Source organism: Salvelinus namaycush, chromosome 3 (genome assembly GCF_016432855.1).
Source record: "Salvelinus namaycush isolate Seneca chromosome 3, SaNama_1.0, whole genome shotgun sequence".
NCBI lineage: Eukaryota > Metazoa > Chordata > Actinopteri > Salmoniformes > Salmonidae > Salvelinus > Salvelinus namaycush.
This window is the reverse complement of record NC_052309.1, coordinates 24728916-24756807: the sequence shown is the minus strand read 5'-3', so window position 1 is coordinate 24756807 and position 27892 is coordinate 24728916. Positions and strand designations below refer to the sequence as shown.

General features: G+C 42.6%; 3 protein-coding genes across 6 annotated transcripts; 2 read left to right on the top strand and 1 right to left on the bottom strand.

Annotated features, from left to right (window-relative positions):
* Positions 1-273: 273 nt before the first annotated feature.
* Positions 274-3486, top strand: mrpl48 (mitochondrial ribosomal protein L48). Of its 4 annotated transcripts, none has more exons than XM_038988895.1 (8): positions 274-393; positions 529-581; positions 1303-1334; positions 2251-2339; positions 2446-2615; positions 2822-2924; positions 3027-3116; positions 3249-3486. In XM_038988895.1, exons 1-8 carry the CDS (start codon positions 373-375, stop codon positions 3321-3323), a joined length of 633 nt encoding a protein of 210 aa, XP_038844823.1. In that variant the 5' UTR covers positions 274-372; the 3' UTR covers positions 3324-3486. The 4 variants fall into 4 exon arrangements, with proteins under 4 accessions (XP_038844823.1, XP_038844825.1, XP_038844826.1 ...); XM_038988897.1 differs by having other exon boundaries at positions 275-393; positions 2446-2534; XM_038988896.1 differs by having other exon boundaries at positions 276-433.
* Positions 3487-3955: 469 nt separating this feature from the next.
* dnajb13 (DnaJ heat shock protein family (Hsp40) member B13) lies at positions 3956-17437 on the top strand. The gene is made up of 8 exons (XM_038988254.1): positions 3956-4023; positions 4151-4254; positions 4378-4539; positions 4661-4818; positions 5009-5122; positions 15703-15816; positions 16194-16270; positions 17284-17437. The coding sequence occupies exons 1-8, from the start codon at positions 3956-3958 to the stop codon at positions 17435-17437; spliced, it is 951 nt and encodes a 316-aa protein (XP_038844182.1).
* Positions 17438-17557: 120 nt separating this feature from the next.
* LOC120044286 (mitochondrial uncoupling protein 2-like) lies at positions 17558-20897 on the bottom strand. The gene is made up of 8 exons (XM_038988894.1): positions 20748-20897; positions 20439-20592; positions 19658-19859; positions 18851-19064; positions 18552-18749; positions 18361-18462; positions 18072-18252; positions 17558-17859 (listed from the first exon to the last, which is right to left on the bottom strand). The coding sequence occupies exons 3-8, from the start codon at positions 19781-19783 to the stop codon at positions 17748-17750; spliced, it is 933 nt and encodes a 310-aa protein (XP_038844822.1). The 5' UTR covers positions 19784-19859; positions 20439-20592; positions 20748-20897; the 3' UTR covers positions 17558-17747.
* Positions 20898-27892: the final 6995 nt, after the last annotated feature.

Genomic DNA, 27892 nt, shown 5'->3' with positions numbered 1-27892 from the left:
TTTTTGGGGGGTATCTGTAATTTATTATTTATATTTTTGACAACTTTCTTTACTTCACTACATTCCTATTTCAATTTGAAATAATGTATTACTATTTTAACCAAATACTTGTAGACTTTTACTCAAGTGGTATTTTAATGGGTAACTTTCACTTTTACTTTAGTAATTTTCTATTACGGTATCTTTACTTTTACTCAAGAAAATGAAAATAAAACAGAAGAAGCAAACAAGGATAAAACACATTTGAAAGCGGAACTAAAATATTATCCTTATTCTGACACTACATTTGAGTCAGACGGACCAACCGAAAGCGTTTTTCTCAGAACCGCTTGTGTACATGTGCAACAACTAGCTACAGCAAAATCTGTAGCAATGAATCCTGTCATTCTCAACGTAATGTGTCTTCTACCAAGAAATGGCATCTTTGACACAGGTTGTAGTTAGCTGGCAAGCAAGAAGGAAGGTCAAACATTTCAGTATATCATATGAAAACACTTGTATGATATTATTTGTTTGTCTTCTATCCAGTTACAGTTGGCCCTTCATTCACGTACATTGGACCGGGCAGCATTGTTATTAAGGTAAGTTAGTTAAAAGCATAAGCCTATAAGCAGTCAATTGTTGGTTGGTCCAGGATACAATAATCACCAGGTCATGTTTCATTCAATGGGGTGGTAGCACAGAGATAGATACTCTAGTGCCCAAAAGCCTGTTTTAGCATATGGGCAGCGCCATTGAGGGATTTCATCATTTTGCAGTAGTCAACTGGGTGGGACTTCCGATGGGTTAAGGAATGATCACATAATTCCATCCAGGTCACATGAGGGATCAGCCAATTAATTATACCCGTGAGGAAACATTCCATAACTGCAGGTGGCAGTAAATCACCAACCATGGCTTTATACCTGTTCTAACACACTCCAGGTGGCAGTGTGCACCCTTTCAGTTTGTTTGCCAACTCATAGAAGTATTAGAAGAAAATTGACTACCCCCATAAAATAAATAATATATATATTTTATTTAACCTCTAGGTAAGTCAGTTATGAACAAATTCTTTTTTACAATAGCTGCCTTTTTCAGGGGCAGAATGACAGATTTTTACCTTGTCAGCTAGGGGATTCGATCCGGTAACCTTTCGGTTACTGACTCAATGCTCTAACCACTACCTGCCGCCCCAAAATGGAGATGGCCTCAATGGTGCTGCCCATGCACTCAGACTCCATAATAGGACAGATCCAATGATGCAATGTCTAAGTCTATGGGTGGTAGCTACCTCTTGATGTCTGTTTATTTTATTTTAAGGGCATCAGTATCAGTTAAACATCCGATTCAGGGTAAGTCCTCCCCCAATAACAATAATAAGTTACTATTATGTGTATACATTTAGACTTTATAGGAAAGCCTTAGGAAGGGATTATATTAATGATGGGGAACTGAGGATTTCTGAAGGCTTTCGGCGCTTTCACCAAATTGTGTCCGAAAAAGAGTTCATTACTCTGTGCTTCTTTATCTGTTCACAATGCACATTAGTGACATCTGTTGGTTAGCAATAAATAGCAGCGTGTGAATATCAGAGCAGTTTTTTTTAACACTGTTTTCAATAAAACTGGTGCAGCGATAAGTCATTGGCTTTAGTAGCCTATAATCAGGTGAAATACCAGGTTCACATTTTACATCATGCTTGCCTTTTTTTGTCTTCAAGTTTACTATTTTTCAAACACTGAATCTATGGCATTATTTAGGATGCTTAAGACAAAGTTTATACTGAATTAAAATATTTGAACAACAGTGCAGAAAGTGTGGTTTCACAAAACAATTTAAAATAGTGTGCTTTCAATGGGATTTTACCTCATACCCTCAAGTCCTTGACTGTTCCCTACTCTACCACCTGCTAAACTACTGATCAGGTGAAACTTTTTGTACAAAATCCTAACTATATTGGTAAATTTGGTGTTTGAAAGCAGTTTTTAATCTAGGAAAGCACTGGAACCACGGCGAAATCTGTGGTATCTCGAAAAAGCAGTGATCAAATGAAGTTTCGGACATCATCGATGACTGACTTCTGATAAAGTGATACACGCATCAGCACACTTCTTTGAAGTCAGCTGCTTAGCGATTTCAACACATGCCTCGGTGCTCCGGTATCAAACGTAACATCGATAGATTATATCCTGATAGTGATATTGCCACTTATTTAATTACCTAACTGTATCTAGGCTATCTGTTTGACTGGATAACTGTTTTCTACAGGGAGTCTGGCTTTTTCCAATGAGAGACAATACAGGACCATGCCTACCCATGGGATTGGCAAATATAAGCACCTGTTACCTAAAGAAGCGGTAAGACTGGCCTTAGTAGATCACTTGTATATACTTTGTAATACTGAAGCCACCAGCTTGCACTCTTACCATATCAGCTTTCTAATAAAACGTATGGTACCTTCAGCCAAAGAAAAAGAAAGAGAGACAGCAGATGAAGCAGATCAAAACGGCAACAGATGCAGAGTACGGGACTCTGAACGTGAAAGTGTCTGGGTATGACATGATCATAGTGGAACACTATTCTCAGTACATCCACAACCTCTGCAATCGGCTAGGTGTCAAAGTGGCTGAGAGGTAGACTTCAAGATACTGTGTTACTGGCCTCACTCAGTGATTTTATGTCCCAAATATCCATGTCTGTTGCAAAGTTCATAATGCTTCAATAGGAGGCACATATTTAGCCCTCTTGCATAGCATGGGATTACATCATCCAATGTCTTTTATTTATTGATTAATTAACAAACCTTAAAGGGATGAACTAACTATTCTCCTTATCTCAGCTATGCATTGCCCACTAAGAGCACAGAAGTCATGGTCATGCCGGAGCAAGGGACCAAGATGTATGTAGACGCCATCCTCAAGACCCATGAGCGAATTGTTCAGGTAATGGAGTGTTTTGAGTGTTAGTAATGTGTTCTCTGAACTTTTGGCAGTTGCATGACATAACTTTTCACTCTAGAGCATTGATAAGTGTTTTGTTTACAGTTCAGCCAACTAAACGTCACATTATGCCCCATCTTTATGGAGGTTATGTTGAAGAATCAGCCAGAGGGAGTTCAACTCTCTGTAAAGCCAGTGAGCATATTCCGTCTGTGTTGACCTCTGCATGACTTTTCTTTTGCACATGGATCATATCCTATATCTATGTAAACTTATTTTGTTACTAACTGTTCAATATCATAACATTTGCTTTTCTGTTTCCCCTAGCACACAGAGGCAGATTACCAAGCCCGTTTCAAGGCACGTCCAGAGCTAGAGGGACTGATGGCACAGATTACCTAGTGAGAGCAGAGACTGTTCACCCCACCCTTTTACCTCAACTGTCATCATACTTTTTCTACCGTTTTGTATTTTTTTCCATCACATTTTTTTATATTATATAATTTTATATAAATACATTTTGGATGAATGTAGGACATATACATTGCTGTTGTAGCTTCAAATAAAATATTTAATCAAAAATCCAACTGGTTGGTTTATTATTGGTGTAGAAATTGCTTCATCGGATGCTAACAGCAAGAATAAGGTAAATACATGTTTTCAGTACATTGATTTATCAATGGATTAACGGTGGTTTATTGCCTGATTGCGTAGATAAAGCACAACCAGAGGCTGACGTGTTCATGGCGTGGCTGACAGTGCTTCGGTATGTGTTGTGAAAGCGTTAGAGGCGAAGGTGCACGGTGACTACAGGGGTTGTAACCTTTGATTTGGCGCCATCCATCGGCAACTCCCAATAAATACATTTTGAGCGTCGCGCATCTATGGCAACCAAATCCAGAAACCGCAAACAATTGTCCATCCCATGTTTCTATTTTCTTACCGTAAGACCTAGCTAACAGTAACGTTATCTAGTTAGCGTTCTATATTTGTTTAGCTTTTCATATTACATGTTCATTTTATTTTGATCGACTATGGGGAGAGATTATTATGCAGCATTGGAGATAAATAGAAATGCAACAGATGCAGACATAAAAAAATCGTAAGTTTAGTTACTTTTTTATCTTTGTCTCAAGCTAAAACATTTTTACATACATTACATTAGCTAGCCTACTAGATACGTTTTCATAAAAACAACAATGCCTAGCTATATTTTTTTGCCCCTGTAGATACCGACGACTTGCCTTGAAGTACCATCCTCACACAAACAGCAAACCGGGTGCCTATGAAAAATTCAATCAACTTGCCGAGGCCTATGATGTTTTGAGTGACCGTAAGTAAACGTTACAACAATCATCAGTGTAGCCGCTGCCACTATCAGTTCAGTGCTGCTTGGGGAAAGCTTCAGAGACGTCAGGTCACATAAAATGATAGGCCCACAATATTTATTTTTCAGCTCGAAAAAAGGCAACCTATGACAAGTTTGGAGAAGAGGGTCTGAAAGGAGGTATCCCACTTCAGTCTGGGGAGACTGGAGCTTGGACATCAGGATACATCTACCATGGAAACCCAGACAAGATATTCAGGCAGTTTTTTGGAGGTGACAACCCATTCGCAGGTAGGAAAAAGAACATTCAGTATTTTCTTTATATAAGTTTTACTTGTTTTATTTTATCTAAATGATCTCCATAGTAATGGCAACTCTTCCTGTTCTTGCACGATAATGCTTCCCTCTTCAGACTTCCACATGAAAGATGGGAATGAAGTGGCCATTGGGTTTGGAGGCCTGCGAGGAAGAGGAGTGAAAACACAAGACTCCCCCATTGAAAGGGACCTTCACTTGGCCTTGGAAGACCTCTTCTATGGATGTACCAAAAAGATCAAAATATCCCGTAGGGTAAGATGGGATCATAATGCCTGATGAGTGTTGAGATGTCTTTCAATCAACATACCTATAGGCCTATATTGAGTAGTTAAAAAAAGAAAAGCTCTAACTTTAAACATTGTTATTCTGTTCAGATGCCGTACTGCTTACTTCAGGTAACCAGTATCAGATTCAGTGTAAATTTGCTCAACCTCTGAACCAGGTCATGAATGAAGATGGACACACATCCAGTATCAAGGACAAAATATTGACTATCATTGTAAAACCGGGATGGAATGAAGACACTAGGATAACATTCCCAAAGGAGGGTGATCAGGTAAGAGAATCATCACCCACTCAGTGCTTAAATTACATCTTATTGTGCTTTTTAGCTATGCGTTTTACAGAAGTTAGTTCCCTCAGGGGCTCCAACCTGCCACATTAATGTTTGTACACATAAATATCTAGCCGTGCGGGGGAGTGTCTGTGTTTCTCTTCTATAGATATAACTTAGCCACCAGTGTTGGGGAGTAGTGATAGCTTGGTGGTAGTTGAACACAATTCAAATCTAGGTAGTGTTTAGTAGGCAATCATTTCCTTTCTTTTTTGGCATCAGACCTGCCTAATTCTCACTTGAAACATTATTTGTCTTTAATAGGCATTCTGTTAACATATGACCCCAAACTGATCTGTTCTTGCATCAAAGTTGTCTTTGAAATGTCCGATATACATATAATTTCATGAAGTAGTTTGGATGTAGTGAACTTTAGTTAAGTAAACTATGTTTTTTTACACTAAAGGGTAACTTTAGTGTAGCTTAACTTTTTCCAGTGTGAAGTAATTGCTAGCTTGGTAAACTACACTGAACAAAAATATAAACGCAACATGTAAATTGTTGGTCACATCTTTCATGAGCTGAAATAAAGATCCCAGAAATTGTCCATACGCACAAATAGCTTATTTCTCTAAAATGTTGTGCACAAATGTGTTTACATCCCTGTTAGTGAGCATTTCTCCTTTGCCAAGAAAATACATCCACCTGACAGGTGTGGCATATTAAGAGACTGATTAAACAGCATGAGTATTACACAAGTGCACCTTCTGCTGGGTTCAATAAAAGGCCATTCTAAAATGTGCTGTTTTGTCACAAAACACAATGCCACAGATGTCTCAAGTTTTGAGGGAGCGTGCAATTGGCATGCTGACTGCAGGAATGTACACCAGATCTGTTGCCAGAGAATTGAATGTTAATTTCTCTACCATAAGCCGCCTCCAACATGGTTTTAGAGGATTTGGCAGTACATCCAACCAGCCTCACAACCGCAGACCATGTGTAATCACGCCAGCCCAGGAACTCCGCATCCGGCTTCTTCACCTGCGGGATCATCTGAGACCAGCCACCCAGACAGCTGATGAAACTGAGGAGTATTTCGGTCTGTAATAACACCCTGGCTCCCAAGTGGGATGATAATGTCATCTAGATTTACTAGGCAGATCTCCCATTGCATTCCGGCCAGGACGCGGTCTATTAGACGTTGAAACGTCACTGGTGCGTCGCAGACCCCAAAAGGCATCACATTCCATTCAGAGGCACTTCCTGCTGCAGAAAGCGTCCGCATACGGGCCCTGGGTGTAAGCTCTACCTGCCAGTAGCCTGACGCTAAGTCCAAAGTGCTAAACTATTTGGCCGTTGACAGGGTATCTAGAGTGTCTTGGATACGAGGAAGTGGATATGCATCCTTAACAGTACGCTCATTTAGAGCCCTGTAGTCCACACATAGACGATATGTCTGGTCCTTTTTGCATACCATGACAACGTTCGTCTGCACGTAGCGCAGTAGAGCTCTCCATATACACCGATTGTAAGTGAGCAGGAACCGGTGGGGAGACGAGACTAGTTTTTGGTGACATGGAAGAAATATCAGTTGCCTGATCAACATCTGCTGCCTGGAGGAATCTGGCGATAGCACCCTTCTTTACTTTCACTGACTCTGTTCCTGGGTTGTAGAGCCAGATGGGGATTTGATTATTGGCCTGTGCATCAACCACAACCTGTGCCACCAGTAGACGATGCTTCTCAATTAATCCTTTAGTTGGGCTCAGCACCACGTCATCCTCTGACAGGTTCACGGAAGTGTGCGTTCCCCGGCACGATGTTCTCACACCATGATTCAAGACGGCTGTGCATGCTATTCTTATGACAGGCACCTTCGGTCTGTTCTTCGGGTTGAAGTAGGGCACCTGATCACCAAACAGTACAATCCTCTGGCTGCCAAACTCAAGGCGTGCCTGTGACTGCTCCAGGAATGGATGACCGAGGATGGCTTCGGTGTTCTCCGTGTTAACACTTACTGTGCTGGTACCAACCTGAATGGACAGGTGAACCTCTCCAAAGTCTTTGACATTTACAGGACCAATGCCCTGCAGAGACTGCACAGTCGATAGCTGGAGTGGAGGTTTAACGTCTAGGTGAATGGTGTCATAACTGTCCTAAAGAGCACATACGTCCATGTTGTAGAATAGTAGGTGGATACACATTTCGGGACCTGTGCCCTTGACACTGAGAACAGCAGGTGTGTTTTGGCTTTCGGTGGAATTGGGGGATTCAGGGACTTAGCTGGCTTCCTTGGCGATGGACAGCTCCGTTTCATGTGTCCAATGCCTTGGCAGTTGTGGCATCTGATTACGTTCCAATTTGTATTTTTGCACTCACCAGTCTTTGGTTTGTGTGGCTTGAAGCTGGACTTTGGAGGTTTCTGACTACAGGTGGTGTGGTCCAACTCTCATCTTCGCTGTGGTCGATGCATTCCCGTAAGGTAGCTGCTCTGGCTCTCCACTCTGTAGTTTGCACACCAGACTGCATTAGTTGAGTAACACTGTTAGCTGCTCGCTTGGTGGTTTCGTACCTGTGGGCGACCTCGTAGGCTTGTGCCAATGTGCGTGGACGCTTCTTCAGTAGCTTATGCACAATGCTGGAACTCCACTGTCACCCAATAACATTAGTGAAGACATCCACACTGATGGAGTCCTGTTCTCCCTCAGAGCGATCTGCATATACAATAGACACTTTCTCATAAATGTAATCTCTCAACACATGCAGTGATTCACCTGGTTTGCACACTCTCTGCTTCAACTCAATGCCAATGGCAGGTGCATGCTCCCATGCTGGCCCATATGCCGAGTCCACCTCCCCCACTATGCATGAGTAGTCTCAACGAGAAGACCTAGGGTTCTTGTGGGCCACAGCCCCTGCAACGGCTACTAAACAGAATCTCAGCTGGACTGATATTGTCCTTTCTGACCAGTGATTAGCTCTAGCACAGCTCTCAAAGCGATGTAAGAACTCTTTCCATGAGCTCAAACCATCAAACTGACCTGGTCGTAGTGTGGGGAACCTCTCCTTCTGAGTAGCATATTCGTCCTCACTGTCAGATGAGATATCATAATGTACAGTGGGGCAAAAAAGTATTTAGTCAGCCACCAATTGTGCAAGTTCTCCCACTTAAAAAGATGAGAGAGGCCTGTAATTTTCATCATAGGTACACTTCAACTATGACAGACAAAATGAGGGGGAAAAATCCAGAAAATCACATTGTAGGATTTTTTATGAATTTATTTGCAAATTATGGTGGAAAATAAGTATTTGGTCAATAACAAAAGTTTATCTCAATACTTTGTTATATACCCTTTGTTGGCAATGACAGAGGTCAAACGTTTTCTGTAAGTCTTCACAAGGTTTTCACACACTGTTGCTGGTATTTTGGCCCATTCCTCCATGCAGATCTCCTTTAGAGCAGTGATTTTGGGGCTTTTGCTGGGCAACACGGACTTTCAACTCCCTCTAAAGATTTTCTATGGGGTTGAGATCTGGAGACTGGCTACGCCACTCCAGGACCTTGAAATGCTTCTTACGAAGCCACTCCTTCGTTGCCCGGGCGGTGTGTTTGGGATCATTGTCATGCTGAAAGACCCAGCCACGTTTCATCTTCAATGCCCTTGCTGATGGTAGGCTTTGTTACTTTGGTCCCAGCTCTCTGCAGGTCATTCACTAGGTCCCCCCGTGTGGTTCTGGGATTTTTGCTCACCGTTCTTGTGATCATTTTGACCCCACAGGGTGAGATCTTGCGTGGAGCCCCAGATCGAGGGAGATTATCAGTGGTCTTGTATGTCTTCCATTTCCTAATAATTGCTCCCACAGTTGATTTCTTCAAACCAAGCTGCTTACCTATTGCAGATTCAGTCTTCCCAGCCTGGTGCAGGTCTACAATTTTTTTTCTGGTGTCCTTTGACAGCTCTTTGGTCTTGGCCATAGTGGAGTTTGGAGTGTGACTGTTTGAGGTTGTGGACAGGTGTCTTTTATACTGATAACAAGTTCAAACAGGTGCCGTTAATACAGGTAACGAGTGGAGGACAGAGGATCCTCTTAAAGAAGAAGTTACAGGTCTGTGAGAGCCAGAAATCTTGCTTGTTTGTAGGTGACCAAATACTTATTTTCCACCATAATTTGCAAATAAATTCATAAAAAATCCTACAATGTGATTTTCTGGATTTTTTTTTTCTAAGTTTGTCTGTCATAGTTGAAGTGTACCTATGATGAAAATTACAGGCCGCTCTCATCTTTTTAAGTGGGAGAACTTGCACAATTGGTGGCTGACTAAATACTTTTTTGCCCCACTGTATATGCTGGGGCTGCCTGCCATGTGAACTGGATTTTGCTCGCCTGGGGCGAGACTGTTCATTTTCATAACAGTATATGTAATTTCCTTCAGTGTGCAGAGCATCACATGGATACATCCATAGCTGTCTTGCGACTGTGAGTGGTGGTTTTCCACAGGAGGCATGGCTGGAGTGGAGGGCAGAGCTGCTGGCATCCTGTGTGGGTAATGGGAGTCAGCAGCATCTACAGCTGTACTTGCTGCATAGAGTCTGGTTGGCAGAGTTGAAAGGGTTAGTGCATGGAGTATACAGCATTTCAGTAGTTGGTTGAAACACATTTCCAGAGATAGCATTTTCAGGTGAGCATCTAGCATGCCAGCTGGCATAGTTTTGGTTGTGACTTAGCTATGATTCGATTCCACTGTCCCCCACATTTCCATTTTTCACGAGACCTGAATGGATTCGATTCTCTCCTTGGCTGTTGAGGAGACGTCTATGACTCACGGCACGAGTCAGCCATATTAGCTGCAGCTGGCTGCATATTAGCTACATCTGAACTTGGAATAAATGAATTGCAGTTACTGTTAGCATTTGCAACATCAAATAAATGTATCCAGTTGGCAAATAAGATTTGTGATAGTATGTCTTCATTCACTGTAGTTAGCGACATGAATAGGTTTGAGTAGCACGTCGAATCCTCAGGCATATTCTTTCTCGTAATAACAGATTTCCTGTGTGTAGCCGCCATTTCACAACTTAAGGTAGAACGTCAGCCACTTCTCCGACAATGATGAATAACTTCGTTAGTCATTACTTCGTGAAAGTCCTTTTTTCCCCCGTTAATTTCTCTTTGATATTCTGGTAGAACGTGAATAACTCACGGATGCAGGCAGGATAAATCCCGGACGAGCCCCCAGTGTTACCTTTCCTTCCTCGCATCCAGACCGTAGTCGGGACGGCTCATGGGAGCCTTCACTTGCTAGCTCCAGGGCCAGAGCAATTTATGGATGCTCTGGGGTAATTCCCACATTTGGGGATCTTATCCTCTGCTAATGACGAGTTAGTCTGGAATTCCACTTAAGTAGTTGACATTTATTAAACTTGTACATCATGTGAGGTAGTCTGAATGACAAAATAAAAGTGGGCTAATGGCGCAAAAAGGGCGTGGCTCACAGTTCGGCTACATTACCACCACCACAACAATTGCATCAAAAGCGAAAGTTTATCTACTACGTTACCCATAATGCACTTTAGTGTTTTAAAGCTATACCACTACTTTACCAACACACGGCAGCAGTCGAGGGATGTTAAAATAATTCCCACTGTCTCTCTACTACTTGCCACGGTAGGTCTGGGCTGAGGTAGTTCGTTTCACCTCTCTGCCTATGTCGTGTGCGGAGTTTCCCGTTGGACAGAGTGGTGAATGGATGCGCTGCTAACAAGGCAAATCTACTGCAGAGATAGCCTGCAGAGTTCTGTCTTACTATCCAGGTCTGTGCCCAAACAATTTGAGTTTCTACTTTTAAAAATCCACCTTTCCAGAAACAAGTCTCTCACCATTGCCGCTTGCTATAGACCACCTTCTGCCCCCAGCTGTGCCCTGGACACCATATGTGAATTGATTGCCCCCCATCTATCTTCAGAGCTCGTGCTGTTAGGTGACCTAAACTGGGACATGCTTAACACCCCGGCCATCCTACAATCTAAGCTTGATGCCCTCAATCTCACACAAATTATTAATGAACCTACCAGGTACAACCCCAAATCTGTAAAAACACAGGCACCCTCATAGATATCACCCTAACCCACCTGCCCTCCAAATACACCTTTGCTGTCTTCAACCAGGATCTCAGCGATCACTGCCTCATTGCTTGCATCCGTAATGGGTCTGCGGTCAAACAACCACCCCTCATCACTGTCAAACGCTCCCTAAAACACTTCAGCGAGCAGGCCTTTCTAATCGACCTGGCACGGGTATCCTGGAAGGATATTGACCTCATACCGTCAGTAGAAGATGCCTGGTGATTCTTTGTGAGGAAAGCACTTTTAATCTTAAATAAGCATGCCCCATTCAAAAAAATGTTGAGCCAGGAACAGATATAGCCCGTGGTTCACTCCAGACCCGATTGCTCTTGACCATCACAAAAACATCCTGTGGCGTACGGCATTAGCATCAAATAGCCCCTGCGATATGCAACTTTTCAGGGAAGTTAGGAACCAATATACACAGGCAGTTAGGAAAGCAAAGGCTAGCTTTTTCAAACAGAAATTTGCATTCTGCAGCACAAACTCCAAAAAGTTCTGGGACACTATAAAGTCCATGGAGAATAAGACCACCTCCTGCCAGCTGCCCACTGCACTGAGGCTGGGAAACACTGTCACCACCGATAAATCCACAATAATTGAGAATTTCAATAAGCATTTTTCTACGGCTGGCCATGCTTTCCACCTGGCCACCCCTACCCTGGTCAACAGCCCTGCACCCCCCACAGCAACTTGCCCAAGCCTCCCCCATTTCTCCTTCACCCAAATCCAGATAGCTGATGTTCTGAACGAACTGCAAAATCTGGACCACGACAAATCAGCAGGGCTAGACAATCTGGACCCTCTCTTTCTAAAAGTATCAGCCGAAATTGTTGCAACCCCTATTACTAGCCTGTTCAACCTCTCTTTCATATCGTCTGAGATCCCCAAAGATTGGAAAGCTGACGCAGTCATCACCCTTTTCAAAGGGGGAGACACTCTAGACCCAAACTGCTACAGACCTATATCTATCCTACCCTGCCTTTCTAAGATCTTCGAAAGCCAAGTTAACAAACAGATCACCGACCATTTCGAATCCCATCGTACCTTCTCCGCTATGCAATCCCAAGCTGGTCATGGGTGCACCTCAGCCACGCTCAAGGTCCTAAACGATATCATAACTGGCATCAATAAGAGACAATACTGTGCAGCTGTATTCATTGACCTGGCCAAGGCTTTCGACTCTGTCAATCACCACATTCTTATCGGCAGACTCAACAGCCTTGGTTTCTCAAATGACTGCCTCGCCTGGTTCACCAACTACTTCTCAGAGTTCAGTGTGTCCAATCGGAGGGCCTGTTGTCCGGACATCTGGCAGTCTCTATGGGGGTGCCACAGGGTTCAATTCTCAGGCCAACTCTTTTCTCTATATACATCAATGATGTCGCTTTTGCTGCTGGTGATTCTCTGATCCACCTCTATGCAGACGACACCATTCTGTATACTTCTGGCCCTTCTTTGGACACTGTGTTAACTAACCTCCAGACGAGCTTCAATGCCATACAACTCTCCTTCCGTGGCCTTCAACTGCTCTGAAATGCAAGTAAAACTAAATGCATGCTCTTCAACCGATTGCTGCCCGCCCCTGCCCGCCCGTCCAGCATCACTACTCTGGACGGTTCTGACTTAGAATATGTGGACAACTACAAATACCTAGGTGTCTGGTTAGACTGTAAACTCTCATTCCAGACTCACATTAAGCATCTCCACTCCAAAATTAAATCTAGAATCGGCTTCCAATTTCGCAACAAAGCATCCTTCACTCATGCTGCCAAACATACCCTCGTAAAACTGACTATCCTGCCGATCCTTGACTTCGGCGACGTTATTTACAAAATAGCATCCAACACTCTACTCAGCAAATTGGATGCAGTCTATCACAGTACCATCCGTTTTGTCACCAAAGCCCCATATACTGCCCACCCCTGCGACCTGTATGGTCTCGTTGGCTGACCCTCGCTTTATATTTGTCGCCAAACCCACTGGCTCCAGGTCATCTATAAGTCTTTACTAGGTAAAGCCCCGCCATATCTCAGCTCACTGGTCACCATAGCAGCACCCACTCATAGCTTGCGCTCCAGCAGGTATATTTCACTGGTCACCCCCAAAGCCAATTCCCCTTTTGGCCACCTTTCCTTCCAGTTCTCTGCGGCCTGTGACTGGAAAGAATTGCAAAAATCACTGAAGCTGGAGACCCATATCTCCCTCACTAACTTTAAGCACCAGCTGTCAGAGCAGCTCACAGATCACTGCACCTGTAAATAGCCCATCCAACTACCTCATCCCCATACTGTTATTTATCTTTTTTTGCACCTTTGCACCCCATGATGTCTACTTGCACATTCATCTTCTGCACATCTATCACGCCAGTGTTTAATTGCTAAATTGTAATTATTTTGCCATTATGGCCTATTTATTGCCTCACCTCATGTGCAGCACACACTGTATATAGACGTTTTCTCTATTGTGTTATTGACTATATGTTTGTTTATTCCATGTGTAACTCTGTGTTGTTGTTTGTATCGCACTGCTTTGCTTTATCTTGGCCAGGTCGCAGTTGTAAATGAGAACTTGTTCTCAACTAGCCTACCTGGTTAATTAAAGATTAAATAAAAAAATCTGGGAGAGTAGGCAAACATAACGAGCATACATGAATCATTCACGATTCCACTCGTTCGCAGAGGTAGGCGTGATTAGAACTCAGATCAAGAAACCTTCTGAGCGTTGATCGACGTTGGGAACGCAATAAGTGATGAAAATTAGCAAAATAAAAAGGTGAGTAAACTCTATTTCACAAATAAAAAGGTGCGTAAACGGCGTTTACCCTCCACCACACCCCTGGTTGGGTCTGACAAAACCCATTCATAAACATCAATATCCTCATTCATAAACATCAATATCCTGCCAGTCAGAATTTCATCTACGTTTGACCAGGCATTTTAGCTATCGATGTGATGTTTGGTGGCGCCTAATCAGTGAGTTCTATACCTGCCTGGCTGAGTGGCAGTATGGGTGGAATGAGCGAGCTCGCCTGGCAACCAGAGCGCGAAATACGTGAGGAAGTAAAACTCGATAGTCTGCCTGGAAATGAATTCCAAGACCAATACATTTCTCAAATATTTTTCATATTAACATTTTTTATCATTTTCTGTTCTCTCATTTTAATTCAAGTACTTTTGAAGTAAACTTTAGAAACTGTCTAATTTAAGGGATTTCAGTAGTTGAATTTCAGAGTGCCAAATTCAAGTATTTTGTGGGGAACCCTGTTATGGTAAGAGGTGGCATAAGCTACAGACAACGAACACAATTGCATTTTATCGATGGCAATTTGAATGCACAGAGGTACTGTGATGGGATCCTGAGCCCCACTGTCGTGCCATTCATTCGCCGCCATCACCTCATGTTTCAGCATGATATTGCAGGACCCCATGTCGCAAGGATCTGTACACAATTCCTGGAAGCTGAAAATGTCCCAGTTCTTCCAGACTTGTCACCCACTGAGCATGTTTGGGATGCTCTGGATGGATGTGTATGACAGCGTGTTCCAGTTCCTGCCAATATCCAGCAACTTCGCACAGCCATTGAAGAGGAGTGGGACAACATTCCACAGGCCACAATCAACAGCCTGATCAACTCTATTCGAAGGAGTTGAGGCAAGTGGTGGTCACACCAGATACTGACTGGTTTTCTGATCCACGCCCCTTTTTTTTTAAAGGTGTCTGACGGACAGATGTGTAACAGTATAACTTTAGACCGTCCCCTCGCCCCGACCCGGGCGCGAACCAGGGACCCTCTGCACACATCAACTGACACCCACGAAGCGTCGTTACCCATCGCTCCACAAAAGCCGCGGCCTCTTGCAGAGCAAGGGGCAACACTACATCTAGGTTTCAGAGCAAGTGACGTAACTGATTGAAACGCTACTAGCGTGTACCCGCTAACGAGCTAGCCATTTCACATCCGTTACACTCACCCCCTTTCAACCTCCTCCTTTTCCGCAGCAACCAGTGATCCGGGTCAACAGCATCAATGTAACAGTAATAACCTTAAACCGTCCCCTCGCCCCGACCAGGGCGCGAACCAGGGACCCTCTGCACACATCAACAACGGTCGCCCACGAAGCATCGTTACCCATCGCTCCACAAAGGCCACGGCCTCTTGCAGAGCAAGGGGCAACACTACATCTAGGTTTCAGAGCAAGTGACGTAACGGATTGAAACGCTACTAGCGCGTACCCGCTAACTAGCTAGCCATTTCACATCCGTTACAGATGCATATGTGTTCCTGGTCATGTGAAATTCATAGAATAGGACCTAATTTATTTATTTCAATTGACTGATTTCCTTATATGAACTGTAACTCAGTAAAATATTTGAAGTTGTTGCATGTTTATATTTTTGTTCAGTGTACATTTTCAGAGTACCCTCCCCAACACATTTAGCTGGTTGTTTCCCCCAGGGACCCAACAGTATTCCTGCAGATATTGTGTTCATTGTGCAGCAGAAGAGTCATCCCCAGTTTGCAAGGCAACACAATGACCTGGTCTTTACAGCCAAGATCTCTCTGGAGAAGGTGAGAATGTCCAAGTCTGACCCTGGAGGGAAAGTACAGAGAACATGTTTCACTCAATAGTCTGCTTTGTTTAACTCACTTCAAGTCCCTACAAAGAGTCACCTGATGCTTTGTCCAGGTCAAAATGGGTCACTAAAGAATAATTTATTGCAGATCTACTGTGGAACTATTGTGTTCTGACTTGGATACTAAGTCTTAATTATGTTATCTCAGCAATAGTAGCAAGGGCATTCTGATGCCAGTTGTGGTTTAATATTACAATTTTGTAGGCAAAATGTCTCCCATGTTGAGTAGAATAACTATCTATTCCCAGATACTTTAGCCATTAAATCTGCATTGAGGTCCTTCACCCCACAATTAGTATATTCCTCCAACAGGCTTTGACTGGATTCGCTGTTGAAGTGAAGACACTAGATGACAGGATACTCAATATCCCCATCAATGACATTGTGCAGTGAGTAGTGCTTTTACTGTATGGGGGGGGCTTATTGACTTCGATAAGACGATTTCACTACATTAGTGGCAAATAGAATAGGCATCCACATTCAGGTCAATGATGGTATAATGTATGGACTGGCAGTCAGTGTACCCATGCCTAGGTCGAAGACAAACAATTCCACACAGAAGCGTTCGATAAACAAATCCAAGAGACCAGCGCCGTTGCTGGATTCGACTGGATTAGCATTGAAAATGTGACCAGCAATAAAGTGGCTGTAGATGATAAAAACTAAGTAAAGCAGGTATGCCATTTTGTTCGCTGAAATTCACTACGATTTAGTTTCACTTTGTGCTGCTACCATTCACACCGTCATTTCGAATGCGGAAACTGGTCCCTTGTTGATTAGTCGCAAAAAGTTATGGGATGTTTTAACCTGTATATTTTGAACCTAGACCCATGTCAGGAAGTAAAATCAGGAATTGTACCCTTCGATCTGTGCTGTATCGCATTAGTGGAAACCAAGACTGCTCAGGGCAGGTCTGCCGGTTTTGACTGGTGACTCATTTGTAGCTGGTTTGAAGTTAAGGGTTTACTAAAAATAGAATTGACATCCCACTATAGCATCCCACTATAGCATCCCACTATAATCAGGCCTGCCCTGAGAAGTCTTGTTTCCGCTAATGCAATGATTGGTTGACCCAACAGACGTTACAAAAAAAAATTTAAAAAAATCCATAAATTATTTGAATGAAGTCTACATTATCATGGCAATCCAGCATTAGTTGATAGAACATTACAATACCAGGCAGCCATTGTGTACCAGTCAAATTGCCAGTGTTCCAAGCCCGTTCCATTTGTGATTAGTGAATGCTACTACAGACTCGCAACTATCCTGCTTGTTTTAAGATTACTAAACCATCATGCTGTTTTATAAACTAATTACAGGATTTGACAAAGGTGCAAGTGTACATCCCTTGTATGTCAAAGTTTCAAATGACTTATGCTAAAATTCTCACTTCCCCACCCAGTCCAAAATACTGCAAAGTGGTGTCTGGAGAAGGCATGCCTCTGTCCCAGGATCCCTCCCAGAGAGGGGATCTCATCATCCAGTTCGACATTCTCTTCCCTCAAAAGCTCTCGGCTGAGAAGAAACACCTGATCAACCAAGCCCTAGCTTTCTGAATAAACAGCCATTAAATAAAACCTGATTGGAAATCTCCTTCCTTGGACCCCTATTTGAGAATGGTGTTCTTTACCAGTAGGTATAGGTGAGATTCTTGTGAAGTTATTTGCATAAGAGAAGCCACTTCAAAATATCATTTATTGTCAGAAGTTAGTACTTAAAAAGACAGAACAGCTTTTGAGTCTCAGAAACACACTTCGAGTGAAAAGTGGTTTAAAAAAGGAAACTACATGGGCCACATTTTTTGTTGTTGAATAAAAGCAACCACATTAGCACAGGGTCACCCTCTACTGCAGCCAATAGCCAGGTCTACAGAGTGGTGTAGTTTTGGCGGGCAGCCATAATGGCACGTTTCAGCTGCTCATATGTAACAAACATCACCACGTTCCACGAGCCCAGTCGGAGGAAAGAGGGCATGAACCTGTAGGGAGAGAATTGAGACAACTCAGATCCAGGAAAAAATTCAAAGAAACCAGAGAAGGAAAAAAACAACCAGGTTGTTAGACATTCATGAATGTTACAGAGCAAGCAGCAACAGTGAATAAACCGCTAAAGCACTGATTGAGAAGGTGTTGCAACCCAATCCAGGAGACTACTCCCTAGCAACTAAAACACTTAAAACACATGGCTTACCCTTTGTAGAAGGCAAGGGGTCCCTCTTTGGTCACCATGGCAATAGCACAGTTGAGGGCGCCGCTGTACTGGCCAAGGGCAGAGTTCATATATCTCGTCTTCACCACATCCACAGGAGAGGCAATCACAGTGGTGCAGAATCCTGCACCGAATGCAGATGTGAAGTGGCAGGGGAGGTCATCTGTTGGGTGAATAGAATGGGTTAAGGAGAGGCATCACAATACCAGAGGGAAGCATGACAGTTAAAAGTCAGTCATTCTGCACAATATGTGGCAAGGCAATGGCTCACCAGTCAGGGATGTGTTTCTAATAAGTAGGTCTTTGATTAGGTCATATGTAACCAGTTCAGTGCAGTTCACGATAGCATTGCGGGCAATGTTTGGGCCAGTACCTGCAAGGTGGGGATGGAAATGTTAGCAATACTGCTGACAAACATTTGACAAAGGCACAAATGATCCTTGTGATCAAGCAAACAACCACCTCTCCACAGGCCACGGATACCCTCTTCCTTGGCGATGGTCTTGTAGGCCTCCATGGTGCCATGGTAACGCCGGTTTAGCCCAGAGGAACTAGTCTGTGCCTGAAAGCGCACCTTCACCACATCTGTGGGTTGGGCTAATGCGACTGCCATGGCTCCAGTGGTACAGCCCGCCAGCAGACGACTGCCAATTCCTACATCTGAAGAGAGAAATGGGCAGTCAGAACAGTTGGAGTAACATTCAATAGAGAATAAGTATCGATTTAAAAAGGTTGGTATACAGTATGTGACATGTACTCACGGTCAGAGCCTTTGGTGTAGAATGACTTGACAGAGTCGTAGAGGCCGATGCGGACAGAGGCAAAGCTCATCTGCCTCTGGAGCCCTGCCACCAGCCCGCTGTAGAGGCTCCTGGCACCCTCTGTACGCACCATGGTGGTGATGGTACCAAACACACCCCGATACCGCACTGCTGTGCCATGACTAGCTGCCGCACCTTTCCCCTCTCCCTGGATCTGTGCGGAACGAGAGGGGCATGGAGAGACTTAACACACACTGGGAGGGAGCACTGGCGGATGTGGGAGGAGAATCCAGCCACAAGTGTCCACAACGCTAGGTCCAGGGCCTGCCAATTCCTAGGGCTTAACCATCACCTCCTGGGCCACTTAGTTGGGGGAAGGAAGTCAGGAGGGACAACATCGAAAGAAATAGAAGGTGCAAGTCAGTTTTAATGTTGGCAAAAAAAATAAGGTGAGTACAATTAACCAAAAATGAAAGGGGTCATCTTGGGTCAGTAATAGATTTGGGTACAATTTTGTGGACCAACCAAGTTCCCAAATGTGGACCCATTACAGTAATAATGAGTTAGAGACAATGACTGATGCAGCAGTAATCTCTCAAGCATCCCTTAAAGTATGTTGGCTCACCACATTTGACCTGTCAAATGAGTTCATTCACGTGATTTCATAAGAGAAACGATGACCAGTCGTAACCATCCTGGGTCCCCAACAGCTAAAGGGGGCAATGCTTGGATTCTCCATTTAATGATGCTACAATAGAGGACTCCACCAGTTCATTTCAACAAAGAACACATGCTCCTTAGGCTTACCTGTAGCCGGACTTTGGCTGTGTCCAATGGAAAGGTGAATAGGTCAGCAATGCAGGCTGCTGTTCCAGCACCAATAAACTTCACAGCAGCGGTTGGGGGCACATCCGCAGGTCTGAATCCAACCATTTTATCAAGATGAATGGAATGTTAAGATTTAAGAAGACTGATGAGGTGAAGACGAGACAGGTAACTCTACCCAATTCTGAAAAGGGAGCAACAACACAATGGCAATATTCATAATTGTCACTGACATGTTGCCAAATCAGAGTTGTACGTTGACTCAAGTGACTAGACTATGGGAGCCTACAGTTGACCTAAGAACATACTGGCCTTAAGGGGCCAAAGCACGTGAACGAGGGGCAGCAAACTTGTTTCAACAGACCTCACTTTGTGGTCTACTCAATTTGGGGAACTGCCATGTCAGTAGTGCTTGACAGGAAATAACTAGTCAAAGGGAGAGTTGTACCCTGTTTATGCGATACTGAAGCAGACAATGAGCAACCCATTTCACCAACACTGCGTGCAGGGATAAAATGTAGCGACCGGAAAACTAAACCATGAATGCCACAATTTCAAAATAACAGGCAAGCCTATTAAAAATGTTGAATTATAATACAATTAAAGTTGAAGACCTTTCAACTTACTGTTTATCTTAAGAAAAAGTGGCCATTACATCTGGAGATCGGGCTAAAGAAATAGCTACATTACAACCGGTTATTTTTAAACAATGTTGCACTTGAAGTTAGCATTATCCAGTTCCTGTATAGTATGAATACTTTACCGTCACTTAAGGGACCCAGGACTGTGAAGGCAGAGATCAGGATTCTCTAAAGGCGTCTCTCTGGTCGAAATTACTTTCAACTATGATTTGATTGCCTTTTTCTTCCATAGAAAAACGTTCAAAAACGCTGTATCCAAAAAACATACTACAAATTCTGAAAAACAAGACGGCAGCAGGTTAGTCAACATCTGATGCTAACACCAACCAGTATACAAGAAAATAACACTATCAAAGCATAACCAGTGACATCAATTTAACTTCACATTCTCCATCAGTAAACTTTTGACAGGCCTATGAACATAAGTTTACCTTAAATAAAAGAGTCAAACTTGGATCAGGAAAAACGGTGAAATCCTTTTGTGTTGATGCCTCGTGATAACACGTGAATTCCTAGTCGATACAGCCGTAAAAGAACAACAGCAGTTTCTTTTATAACACCTTAAACCCTGTTACGTCATGAGAAGGCAGCTGTGTTTGTTCTCAGCACATGCTGGATGGCGGATACGAGCCAAACTGGCCCTGCCCTGTTCTCGCGTACACCTTATAGCTGCTTGTGATTGGCCCATTCAATTGCCACACCTCTACCATTCCACACAACTTCCAACCAAACATGTAATGTGTTTTATTATATAAACTGGGTGGTTTATTATAAATTGGGTGGTTCGAGCCCTGAATGCTGATTGGCTGAAAGCCGTGGTATATCAGACCATATACCATGGGTATGACAAAACATTTATTTTTTCTGCTCTAATTATGTTGGTAACCAGTTTATAATAGCAATAAGGCACCTCTGGGGTTTGTGATATATGGCCAGTATACCACGGCTAAGGGCTGTGTCATAGCACTCTGCGTTGCGTTTGTGCATAAGAACAGCCCTTAGCCGTGGAATATTTGCCATATACACCCCCTCTGTATCATGCTCTGACATGAACTGTCAACTGTTGGACCTTATATAGACAGGTGTGTGCCTTTACAAATTATGTCCAATCAATTTAATTTACCACAGGTGGACTCTCCAATCATGTTGTAGAATCAATGGAAACAGGATACGGCTGAGTTCAGTTTCGAGTCTCGTAGGTCTGAATACTTATGTAAATGTAATAATTCAGTTTTTTACATTTACTTTTGCTAAAAATTCGGAAAACCTATTTCTGCTTTGTCATTACGGGGTATTATGTGTAGATAGATGAGGAAATAAAAACAATTTAAGAATAAGGCTGTAACGTAACAAAATGTGCAAATAGTCAAGCATTTTCAAGCCTTGCCATAGATTCTTAAGCAGATTTAAGTCAAAACTGTAACATGGCCATTTAGGAACCTCCCCTGTCTTCTTGGTAAGCAACTCCAGTGTAGATTTGGCCTCGTGTTTTAGGTTATTGTCCTGCTGAAAGGTGCATTCATCTCTCAGTGTTTGGCGGAAAGCAGACTGAACCAGGTTTTCCTCTAGAATTTTGCCTGTGCTTGACTCCATTCAGTAGATTTCTTTATCCTGAAAACTCCCCAGTCCTTAACAATTACAAGCATACCCATAACATGATGCAGCAACCACTATGCTTGAAAATATGAAGAGTGGTACTCAGTGATGTGTTGTATTGGATTTGCCCCAAACATAACCCTTTGTATTGAGGACCAAGAGTGAATTGCTGTGCCACATTTTTTGCCGTATTACTTTAGTGCAATCATGGTGAAATCCCTGAGCGGTTTCCTTCCTCTCTGGCAACTGAGTTCGGAAGGACGCTTGTGCCTTTGTAGTGACTTGGTGTATTGATACACCATCCAAAGTGTAATTAATAACTTCACCATGCCCAAAGGGATATTCAATGCAAATAGTCTGGGTAGTCATTTGACTAGATGTTCAGGAGTGTTATGACTTGTGGTTGTAAAATCATGTGCACGTGATGCAGGCTACATTACAGTACAGTATCGTTAGCATGCTACAGTAGTTTATTTTCGGTTCCAGTGTATGGCACAGGTTTATTCAACATGTATCTAGCAGTATCAGTCATGTATTAGCTAATACATGTATTATGTTAGCTAGTATAATGGTGTGAAAATCGTGATATTAGCCTTACATTTCAATCTACATATGCATATGGGTCTGCTATGTTAGGTAGGCTATTCGATTCTCTTGACCTTTCGCAAGCATGCGTACTTTACAATAAGGGAAGATATGCATTGTGTTAATCTTACTATTTGCCCATTAGATCTGACATGCATTGAATGCTAGACAACTTTACATGCATGCTTTCCATAAATGCAGTGTACTTTGCAAAGCTGAAAACCCTTCCACGATGATTCTCCCTTCCTGTATCTGTCATATAGGCGTATGCATTCTTTGTCCTATAGCTACAGCGGCATAACTAAATATAGTAGCTGTCACGTACCTTTCATGCCACGGCTTGGGTGTAGATTTGCTCTCATGGTGCTGAGAATGCTTAATACCGTAGCTGTCACTTGTGTATTCTCTACATGTATATGTATGAACCCCTGGACGTACAGGTACCTCCAGCACTCCCTCCTGCCTCATGTTCGGCCTGTCCCTGGTAATCTACCCCAGGCTTTTGTCCTTGCCCCGGTGGGGCGAAGACCAGCAGAAGAGGGGGATGTCCTTCCTGCCTCCAAAGCATGTCTCGGAAAGTGCTGAGATTCTTATTTTTTTAAATAATAAATGACAAGCTTATGAATGGTAATTTTAATATTTGCTAATGTTGGTAGTTTAACTCTGTCTTTCCCTTAAATGCAGCTGGTGATTCCAGAGACCTGGCGGGCAACTCTCAACAAGAAGCACCAGCAGTGGATTGACCGGACGCTGTTTACCCAAGTTGAACTCAGAGTTGACCAAAGTTATCTTGCTAACTCCTCAAACCTGATGGCTCCAAAAAACAGATTTTCACCAACTCAAATTGAATTGACATTGTTAGGTTTCATGATGCTTATATCTAAAGTCACCATGTCTTAGAGAGTTTACATGGTTATCAAAACGCCACGATGCTTAAAAGATGCTTAAAATTATTAAAATACACAAAAGTGATTGTTGTTGTGTTGAATTGTGTTTGGGAAATATTTCAATCAATACAGAAATGTGTAGGCGGCTTAACTTACCCTGTCCCGTGGCCAAGAGATCACTTTCTTTGGACAAGCTATGTTTTCAAAACAGTAACTTTTACATGAATTCTGATTATTTCCAGGGATACACATCATGTGTGGATATCTTTGTTAGAAAGAATACTGTATTTTCCTTGACCGAGTGATGCTGAATGTAAGAAATGACTCAACTTACCCCACTCTCCCTACCCTGTCCCTATGCTCAATTTACTCCATATCTGGGGTAAATTGTGCCAAGAGACCACTTTCTTTGAACATGGTCTGTTTTCAAAACAGTTGTTGTTTATATGAATTCTGATTATTTCCAGTGATACACAACATCCTGAAATATATGTAAATATATTTCTTAGAAAAAATACTATATCTCCCTTGATGTACTGATGCTGAATATAAAATTTTTCTCAACATACCCTACATACCGTATGCATGTGGTACATTGAGAAAAAAGTGATGTGACGGCCCCTCCCTGCTCTGTCTACTGGGCTTTGCTGCGCTTACTTCCTGCAGGAGATTGGTGGGCGGAGTAGGGTCGTCAGTGCTGATGGGGCACACCTGTGAAAGCTCAGCTGTGGCATAAAGCAACTGCTTCCCCATTCAGCAAGAGATTCCTCTCTCCATGCATACTGTTGGTTGTTTTGTTGTGGCTTTGGCAGTTGATGTGTAATTTACTGACCTTCATGCCTCATCTGATTATTGTTGTGAGTGTTCACTTTATTTATGGAATAAATTCATTTTGTTATTCCTTTACTGAGTGTGTGGTTTCCCCTTGTTTGTTAAAATCTTGAGCCAGGTTGTAACAGTGAATGCTGTGATAATGTGAAATGGTTTCCTCTGAGGCACATTAGGAATTTGTTTGTTCCATGTGAAATGTCCATGAAAAACTCTGATTCTATAAGCTTGATAGAGCTTTTCTTGTGTGTAACTACTAGTCTAAACATCAGACACCGCTGAGTGATATCAAAACTGCGTAACACACTATGACAAGATGTAAAGAACAGAATGTCCTATTCAAACAACTTCCTCCTTTAAAGAGTGGCCCTTTAAACACTGCAGATAATCACACCTGACAGATGAAAGACTTCTTGTGTGAAGCGAGCAAGAGAGTGTGCATGTGTTTGTCTGTGCTCAACAATACTCTCTAACCACCTCTGTCAAGTAAACAGTACCAGGAAGTATCCAAACCACAGCTTTACTTTGCACACTCTATCACGCGAATGAGCCAAAACTTCTGCCATGTTATATGGAAGCGGGTGTTAAATGTACTGTATGTGCAGTGTAGTGGGGAACCGTGAATGCTCATTTGTCATTACTCTGTCAGTTGGTTCCTGAGAGAGCTCTCCAGCTTGGGTAGGCAAGTAGTTTTTGTTGTGGGCTGATTTTTGTCCGCATGGATGGTTGGGTGGCCTGAACATAATTATAGTAATTTGCACACTGCAAATTGACCACAAGTAAACCCAAAAATAGATTGTATTTGAAAATAACAATTTCATACCTTGATTACATTAAGACACAATCATATTCTCTTTTTATTTGTGTGAATACTTGGGAACATATTTCCTAAATTAAAATATACATTTTTAGCATAATTCATGGTGATTTTTACAGTCTTTTATGACCAAAAACGAAAATTCTATTTTTTTTACTAAAAACTTTTGGGGCCCCCACAAAAAACGCCTGTTGTCGACCCCTGCTCTACAGGGTTATATTGGTCTGTAGTTGTGCTCTGATGTTATCTCCTTTATTGCCCTCTAGTGGAGCTTTGTTGCAGTGAAGGATATTCTCTAGTAGTAGGATTCACTCAGGTCATGTAACAGAGGGATGACCATATAAGTTGTATTGTCTCTGTATGGGGATGACTCTATTTGCATCAATGACAGTTTGCATACTTTTAGGAATCAGGATAGAGTGTAGAAGGTTAACACAATGACATAGCAGCAACCAGGGTTATTGACTGCGTTCTTCATGATTACATACTGTAATATGTGTGCTCGTGGCATTCTGCGCCTCAAAGGGGAATCTCAGCAAATTCAAACTCCAGCCTGGTCAGGGGGGAAGGGAATGATGGGGGGATTGAAGCAATGATGATGATGTCATGGTGAAACAACCCCTGCTGCCACGGACACACAAGAACATACACAAATCCTTACGCATGTCAGTATTGAGGCTATTTATTAATTGATTTGACTGAGGAGTCAGAAGCTGTGTATAAAAAGTTGGAAACTGTTCATCTCTGTCCTGCTTCACACTGGCTTCCACTGGTTACTCTATGGTAGTGCTCCTCTGTAATATACTACACTTGCACAGCTCCTTGCACACTTTGCAATGAACTGATGCTTTGTACCCATAGAGGTATTATATAAACTTTTTGTATTGGTAGGTATTACTGCACTGTTGGAGCTAGTAACACAAGTATTTCGATGCACCTGCGATAACATCTAAAAATCAGTGTACTCAACCAATAAATAAATGTTGATTTAATCCAAGGGAATGGGACGATGATGATGATTAGGGTCCAGTTATGCTTGTTATGACTATGATTAACCATTGCCATTGGCAATATAATGATGATTATAATTTTTCTGTAATACATTTTTCTGTAATCAATACCTTCTTCGCCCGTTTTGAGGAAAACACAGTACCACCGACGCGGGCCCCTCCCGAGGACAGTGGGCTTTCGTTCATCATGGCTGACGTAAGACATTTAAGCTTGTTATCCCACGCAAGGCTGTCGATGCAATCGCCATTGCACTGCACACTACCCTATCCCATCTGGACAAGAGGAATACCTATGTAAGAATGTTGTTCATTGACTACAGCTCAGCCTTCAACACCATAGTACCCTCCAAGCTCATCATTAAGCTCGGGCCCTGGGACTGAACCCCACCCTGTGCAACTGTGTCCTGGACTTCCTGACGGACCGCCCCCGGGTGGTGAATGTAGGAAACAACACCTCCACTAAGCTGATCCTCAACACAGGGGACCCACAAGGGTGTGTGCTCAGCCCCCTCCTGTACTCCCTGCGTGGCCATGCATGCCTTCAGCTCAATCATCAAGTTTGCAGACGACACAACAGTAGTAGGCCGGATTTCCAACAATGACAAGGCAGCCTACAGTGAGGAGGTGAGGGCCCTGGCAGAGTGGTGCCAGGAAAATAAGCTCTCCCTCAACGTCAACAAAGATTAAGGAAATGATCGTGGACTTCAGGAGACAGCAGAGGGAGCATGCCTCCATCCACATCGACAGGGCCGCAGTGGAGAAGGTGAAAAGCTTCAAGTTCCTTGGCATACATATCACTGACAATCTAAAATTGTCCACCCACACAGACAGTGCAGCGAGGAAGGCAAAACAGCATATTTTCAACCTCAGGAGGCTAAAGAAATTCAGCTTTGCCCCTAAGACCCTTTCAAACTTTTACAGATGCACCATTGAGAGCATCCTATTGGGTTGTATCGCGGCCTGGTATGGCAACTGCACCGCTTGCAACCGCAGGGCTCTCCAGAGGGTGGTGCAGTCTGCCCAAGAGACTGAAAAACAGCTTCTATCTCAAGGCCATCAGACTGCCATCACTAGCCGGCCTCCACCCAATACCCTGCCCTGAACTTAGTCACTGTCACTAGCCGGCTACCACCCGGTTACTCAACCCTGCACCTTAGAGGCTACTGCTCTGTGTACATAGACATGGAATCACTGGTTACTTTAATAATGTTTACATGCTGTTTTACTAATTTCATATGTTTATACTGTATTCTAGTCAATGTCATCCTATTCAACTATTGCTATATACTATTCTATCCTACAGATATATATATATATATATATATATATATATATATATATATATATATATATATATATATATATATATATTCACAACAATACACACAAATCTAAAAGTAAAAGAATGGAATTGAGAAAAAATATATATATTAGGACGAGCAATGTCGGAGTCCGGAATATAAATATATATCTGTAGAATATATACAGTGGGGAGAACAAGTATTTGATACACTGCTGATTTTGCAGGTTTTCCTACTTACAAAGCATGTAGAGGTCTGTAATTTTTATCATAGGTACACTTCAACTGTGAGAGACGGAATCTAAAACAAAAATCCAGAAAATCACATTGTATGATTTTTAAGTAATTAATTTGCATTTTATTGCATGACATTAGTATTTGATACATCAGAAAAGCAGAACTTAATATTTGGTACAGAAACCTTTGTTTGCAATTACAGAGATCATACATTTCCTGTAGTTCTTATATATATATATATATATATATATATACATATATATATATTCTACAGATATAAATTTATATTCCGGACTCCGACATTGCTCGTCCTAAT